The sequence below is a fragment of the Pteropus vampyrus genome, unplaced genomic scaffold (assembly GCF_000151845.1).
Source record: "Pteropus vampyrus isolate Shadow unplaced genomic scaffold, Pvam_2.0 Scaffold50, whole genome shotgun sequence".
Lineage (NCBI taxonomy): Eukaryota > Metazoa > Chordata > Mammalia > Chiroptera > Pteropodidae > Pteropus > Pteropus vampyrus.
In genome coordinates, this window is record NW_011888831.1 from 3,022,798 (window position 1) to 3,029,713 (window position 6,916).

Sequence of the window (6,916 nt, forward strand, 5' to 3'; positions counted from 1 at the left end):
CCAGAATGCTTGACTAATACTAATGTCACCAAAATGACAAAGAGCACAAAAAATCCCCATCAAACTCAATGTTTGCAGTGACCAGGTAGAAGAGAAAGGGCAGGTGAGTACAAGGTTGATGACAGGGACACAAGGCCCTGGAGGACCTGTGCAGTGTGGAGCATGAGGACGTTGGTCTCTACCAGCCACCCAGTTCCTGGGGATGCAGACTACTCAGCTCTTTGGGGCTGAGCTGTCTTCATCTCTGAGTTTCTCTCTGAATGATAACCAGAGACAGCCATTCCCACTGTTTCCCTTATTCTGATCTTGGAGGGAGGCAGAGTAGTGGTATCGTCTCCAGTCTGCAGATGAGGCAACTGAGGCCCAGAGAAGAGGAGCGGCCCATCCAAATCTCTCAGAGCCCGCGGGCTCCGAGCTGGGGGCCTGCCCACTTCTGGAGGCTGATGCCCATGAGACTGCTACCAGGTTCTCTGGGGTGGGAGGTACAGCACTCCTGAAAGCTTCCATTCTTGGGGGCTGTAGAACAGTAGCTGTTGGACCTCTGGGGTGTCCTGCTTCAAAAGGACCCTTGCAAGGAGGCCAGGTTGGGGCTAGGTCATATAGTCCTCGAGCTGGGAACAAACTTGATTTTTTTATCTGCCCACAGGCTGCCTCTTGGGCAAGGATGAAGAAATGGGGGAGTTCAGACTCAGGGGAGTCTGAGGACCTGCCACCAGAGAATTCCTGTCCAGATACTCTGGATGGAGACCCTAATGCCAGGTCGGCTCCAGCCAAACCCCACGTCTTCCCCACGACCAAGAGCCGCAGCCGGCTCTTTGGAAAGTGTGACTCGGAGGAGGCTTCTATGGACTGCTCTTACGAGGAAGGCCTACCGGTCTCCTGCCCGGCCATCACAGTCAGCCCTGTTGTCATTGTCCAGAAGACTGGGGATGGCCCCACCTGTGTCAGGTAACCAGCATCTGGATTCCTGCCTCCTCCCCACAAGGAACGCAACTGGTTCAGCTGGCTGAGGCCCTGGTCATAGAGACACTATGTAGTGCTCTGGCTTACAGGCTGAAGGCCACAGAGCTGGGGAGCGATGGAGACTTCAGAATGGGTCTGCTCCAGCATCTGCACTCATAGGACCTTCAGGACACATGGTCACCAATGGATGCTGGCATATATGCTGATCCTAGCTGATCTCTAGGTGTTCAGGCCTAGAATGCTCGCCAGCCCGCTTGCCTCTTCCAAGACAGCACATGGAGGGCCCACGGCCTGGCTGACTTCTGGGGCAGTGTGAGGACAATTTTCAACTTAGCAGGGACCAGCCAAAACCCTGACTCCAGCTCCCTCTAGGGTACTGCCTCTGGAGCCCCAGCTCCCCAGCAGGCAGAGGGGTGAATACTTGGGTATTAGAGGAAGTGGTGGTGTCAAACACTTTCAAACAATGCCTACAGACAGGGTGGGGACATAAGTGGGGCACATGTACTCCCCTGTTTCCTGTTACATCAGTTTCCTGGATGGTCATCTAGATAGAGGAGTGGGTTTTTGTATCACATTTTTCCCTTTCAATTTGCCTTGGGGTTTTGTCATGCTCCCCAACAAGTTCTGAAGGCCTCAGGCCCGAGTGGTGACCAGAGTATGAAACGAAGGTGTTTTCTGACCCACAGGCAGCTATTCCAGGACTCTGTCCTTGCCAGCGCCGAGAAGAGCCTCAAACTCTATGACCGCAGGAAGATCTTTGAAGCCGTCGCTCAGAATAACTGCCAGGAGCTGGAGAGCCTGTTGCTCTTCCTGCAGAAGAGCAAGAAGCACCTCATGGACAGCGAGTTCAAAGGTAGCTCCACAGAGGGCTGGATTCCCAGGACACCCCTGTGCCGTGCCCTTCTCTGATCCCCCACTTTGTCTTGCAGACCCGGAGACAGGGAAGACCTGTTTGTTGAAAGCCATGCTCAACCTGCACAATGGGCAGAATGACACCATCCCCCTGCTCCTGGAGATTGCCCGGCAGACGGACAGCCTGAAGGAGCTAGTCAATGCCAGCTACACAGACAGCTACTACAAAGGTGAGTGAGTCAGCATGATTTTGCCACAAGTACACCTGGAGCCAGGAGGGCACTGGCATGCTTGGGCAAGCCTCTGAATGACTTACTCCCTGTCCCAGGCATGGAGTTGTTATCTCCTGGTCCTGGGGTTCCTACCTCCCACACCCACTGGCTTGGTTTCTCCTGGTGCTGAGGGTCACATCCTTCCCTCTGTGACCTTAGAGTTTCTTCACCTTGGAAGTCATAGCCTCCCTCTCTGCTACTATTCCTTACCCTTGGGCGATTTTGATTCCTTTACCTCCCAGTATGGTGTTCCCTGTTCCCAGGAGTCTCTATTCCTGCCTCGGGGATTCTCTGGGCTCCCTTTGGGGATCCTGGCCTGGCCTCCTCCAGTGGTGGAGGTCATCAGCACTTTCTGCCCAGGCCCTCCCCTAGCATCCGTGCGAGCACCCCTGCAGTGTGCAGACTGTGAGCACACCAACAGCACACATCCTCCACAGGCCAGACAGCCCTACACATTGCCATTGAGAGGCGGAACATGGCACTGGTGACCCTCCTGGTGGAGAACGGTGCAGACGTCCAGGCTGCGGCCAATGGGGACTTTTTTAAGAAAACCAAAGGACGGCCTGGCTTCTACTTCGGTAGGGAGACTATGTGGTAGACACGTGGCTTTTTGACAATCGCTGAGGGGAGGTTTGGGACAGAGATAGAGGGTGTTAGAGACTGGGTAGTCCAGGGCTCAAGCCATCTATTCCTGAGGCTGACCATGTGCTTGTTTTGGCCACAGGTGAGCTGCCTCTCTCCCTGGCCGCTTGCACCAACCAGCTGAGCATTGTGAAGTTCCTGCTGCAGAACTCCTGGCAGACAGCAGACATTAGTGCGGGGGACTCGGTGGGCAACACAGTGCTGCATGCACTGGTGGAGGTGGCTGACAACACAGCTGACAACACTAAGTTTGTGACAAGCATGTACAATGAGATTCTGATCCTGGGGGCCAAGCTCCACCCTACGCTGAAGCTGGAGGAACTCACCAACAAGAAGGGGCTGACGCCACTGGCCTTGGCCGCCAGTAGTGGGAAGATTGGGGTAGGGAGGGGGATTTGAGCTGAGCTGAGGGTGCTGTGGGAGGGGACTGCCTACCTCACTGTGAGTGCCTTACATCACCACCCTGTGAGCCCTGATGCTGTCACAGCAGCCTGTAGGGGTAGGGGTGAGAGGCTGTTAGAGTGAGCCAGATGAATTGTGAGAACTGAGCAAAACCCAGCATTGCACATTTGGCCATTTCCGATTTCTAACTCTGAGCATCGCCAACAAGACATGAGGAGAGGGTGGGGTGCTGGGACCTGGGGATGGGGGTGAGTTAAGCTGAGGGTGAAATGGATGTGATCAGCCAGGTGTGATTAGGTATTGGCTCTCATGTGGCTACAGTTGGGGTCTGAGGCAGTGGGCAGGTTGATCTTGATGGTGGTTAGGAGGCCACTGGATGGTGGTGGGTGCTCTCCTGGTGCTTGGGTGCAGTCTCCAACTGGGTTGGGAAGCAGAATTATTCTTAAATAAGAGGTGGTGGCCTAGTGGGGACATAGCCCATGGTGGGGCTCTAGGTTGGTCTCTAATAGGCTCTTGTATCCCCATGACAGGTCTTGGCCTATATTCTTCAGAGGGAGATCCAGGAGCCTGAGTGCAGGCACCTGTCCAGGAAGTTCACTGAGTGGGCCTATGGGCCTGTGCACTCCTCGCTCTACGACCTGTCCTGCATTGACACTTGGGAGAAGAACTCGGTGTTGGAGGTGATTGCCTATAGCAGCAGTGAGACCCCTGTGAGTGGGCCAGGACTGGGACCGAGGGAGGGCTTCTGGTCTCACCATACCCCAACCCCACCACCACTGCTGGTCCAGCTCTGTCTTTCCATCAACGAAAACCTACCATTTGGGGCCCTGTAGCCTCATCACCCACTTTCCACCTACTGAATGTTTTCCTTCATCATATAGACAATATGCAATGATATTCCCACAAAAACTTAAATATTTCAGAAGCACATAGACAAAAAGAATCCTCCTCGTATCCATATTAAAACATGTAACTTCATTTTGTTTAATAAATAGGATCATACTATCCATTAGCAGAACAACCAGTTTTTTCACTTAATGGTGTGTCTTGTAGATAATTTTATATTAGTACATATGGGTTTGCCTCATTAAAAAAAAATGCTCCATAGTGTTCCATAGTAGGAATGGAGAGATGTCCATAGATGGGTTATTTAGAATTATTTCCAGGTTTTTGCTACTACAATGCTACAGGCCACTTGGCATGGTTCGAGAATTTTTCTGTGAAGGATACATGTACATTTTAATATTTTCAAAACTAGTTTTTTAAAACATTAGCTTTCTTTAACTATTTTTTTTAAACTATTTTTTTTTTTTATAAAACAAGTTATAAGTCTATGGAGCCAAAAATGCTGTCTCATTGATGTCTTAATTTTAGTTTCTAGATTACCGTGAGGTGGAGCATTTTTTCATGTTTATCAACCATTTGTACTTCTTTAGTAGATCTCCTGTTCATTGTCCTTTGCTATCTCTTCTACTGGACTATTTGTCTCATCCCTTTTGGTTTGTAGATGTTCTCGTTATAGAACGAACGATCCTCTATTACGTATGTTGCAAATATTTTATTCTCTCCCAGTCTGTCTCCGTTTACTTATTTTTACTGAGATATAATTGACATATAACATTCTATTAGTTTCAGGTGCTTCCCATCCCCAAAGATACTCAAGAAGATGCTGAACAGGGATCTCAGTGGGGAGCTCAAGCTTGGGCTAGGGTTTGGGCTTGATGGCCTGAAAAGACTAGGATGACCTGAATTTGGCTCATACATTCTAGGGATACTGAACTTTAACAGAGATCTCCTGGATATGAGATTTTTTAACCCAAAGCATGCTTATAATTATGGTATCCCAGGCACTGGCAGACCCACTGCAGGAAAGGCTTTTTAATTCCCTTCAGTCTCATGCATGGTTAATTGCCACTTCTGCCTAGGTAGCCTGCCTGAACCAGGGCTGGAAATGTGAGAAATAAGGAATCCAGAGGCCCTTTCCTGCCTGTCCTCAGCCTTCATGCCAGACTCTGCCTGTGCCAGCCTCTTTCCCTTATTGTGGGAATAATGAGGATGTAGGCACTCAGGAGTGATTATTAGAAATAATGAGCATAGAATGTTGGGCAATACTTGTGATTTCTTAAGCATCAGGGGCACTTAGGGTCACTTGTTTAATTTTACCCCTCATTCACTTTAGCACAGGGTACAGTGAGGCCCAGAGGGTGGGCCCCATGGTACAGATCTGTGACCCTCAGCTGCTCTGTGGGCCTAGTGCATGGTCATGCCTGGTCCTCTGTGGAGACGGGTGTGAGGAGTACCTTAGGCTGATGCAGTCTCAAGCCGGTTTCTGGCAGCAAAGTGAGCCTCACTTCTCTCTGTTCCCCTTAGAATCGCCACGACATGCTCTTGGTGGAGCCACTGAACCGACTCCTGCAGGACAAGTGGGACAGATTTGTCAAGCGCATCTTCTACTTCAATTTCTTTGTCTACTGCTTGTATATGATCATCTTCACCACGGCTGCCTACTACAGGCCTGTGGAAGGCTCGGTGCGGCCCAAGGCTTGGGCCTTGATTTGAAGGAGGGGGGAGAGGAGATGGGAATTTCATAAGACCCTCAAGACCTCAGGCCCAGGCCAGCCCTGCACTCCTCCTCAGCTCACTGGAGAAATCAAAGGATCACCTGGAGTTCCTTATATTCCTGTGCTCAGTCCTTCCTCTCAGAGTGTCCTGGGGACCCACTCCATCTCCTGTTCTCAGTTCCTCTTTTACCCTCCTGGTTCTGTGAGGCTGAGGGGGAGTACTAGGTTAGAAAGAGTGCCAAAAGAGGGCTCAGGAAGCAGCTCTCCGCTGGGCTGGGTATCCACAGGGTCATGGGACGGCATAAGCCCCAAATCTGTTGCCATCCTGCTTGCTGCCCACGTTTGTTCACTTACTACCTCGTTATTCATTCCCTGGACATATACTTTTGAGTACTTCTTCTTTGCCAGGCCCTGGGACATCCATCAAATCAGCTTAAACCAGACTTTTTTTTTTCTCCAAGGGAGCTGTAGACTCCCTTGAGTTTCTGAATTAAGTCCCTTCTGTTCAATCGTCAAACATTTAATTTGCTGCTTTTATTTCCAGGGTGCCTTGCTTATAAATTCGATTTAAAAACTCGACTTTGTAGTTTGGTGAAACCTGATCTCTATCTACATGTTAAGGCCATTTAATGACTTCATTTTAAGAGAAAATAGAAATGTACTAATAAGATAAGCTAGTGAACTAGTGCTTTTGCAACATCAAAGGCAGGCTAGAAGGAAACCCACTTCAGAAAATGGTGGCTGAAGCACAAAGATGACACACACATGTGTGTGGGATGTCTTTCCCTCCACTATCCATGGGAAACTTTTATAGTTTTGGGGGACCAGGGTTTGCCATAAGCTGTGGGAGCAGCAGGAAGCATGTGGCATCAGGTCTGTAGAGTGCCTCCACCTATGCCATCACCCTCCTCCCAGAGGAACTCTGGGCTGGGACATTGTCTCGGAGACAGCACAACACTGGAAAGCCTCCAGGTGCCTCTGCTTAGCACCCGAAGGCTTCCACTTTGGGAATCATGTTCCACAGAAGGGCCCCCATGAAGATGTCCCCATAATAGTGCATTGTCTTTATTTCTGTCTCTCTCTCCTGGTGGAGGCTGAGCCTTTGCGCAAGAGTTGGGTCTTAATCACAGGGCTTGGCTTCCAGTAAATGTCTGTCAAATATATGAGTGAATGGACTCACTAACTTTTCTGTACCTTACAGCCCCCCTTCAAGCTGAAAAACAC

The 6,916-nt window shown here is 50.2% G+C and overlaps 1 protein-coding gene across 2 annotated transcripts in view; it reads left to right on the forward strand.

The window, feature by feature from the left end:
* Nucleotides 1-664: 664 nt before the first annotated feature.
* The window catches only part of TRPV1 (transient receptor potential cation channel subfamily V member 1), a 22,385-nt gene continuing 16,133 nt past the window's right edge, over nucleotides 665-6,916 (forward strand). Inside the window, exons 1-7 of one of the 2 annotated variants that reach the window (XM_011359815.1) lie at nucleotides 665-948; nucleotides 1,650-1,816; nucleotides 1,893-2,045; nucleotides 2,525-2,665; nucleotides 2,812-3,110; nucleotides 3,662-3,841; nucleotides 5,502-5,660. In XM_011359815.1, coding sequence (XP_011358117.1) covers nucleotides 665-948; nucleotides 1,650-1,816; nucleotides 1,893-2,045; nucleotides 2,525-2,665; nucleotides 2,812-3,110; nucleotides 3,662-3,841; nucleotides 5,502-5,660 — 1,383 coding nt within the window. The remainder of the gene's footprint in view (nucleotides 949-1,649; nucleotides 1,817-1,892; nucleotides 2,046-2,524; nucleotides 2,666-2,811; nucleotides 3,111-3,661; nucleotides 3,842-5,501; nucleotides 5,661-6,916) is intronic. The other variant, XM_011359816.1, reaches the window with a different exon arrangement.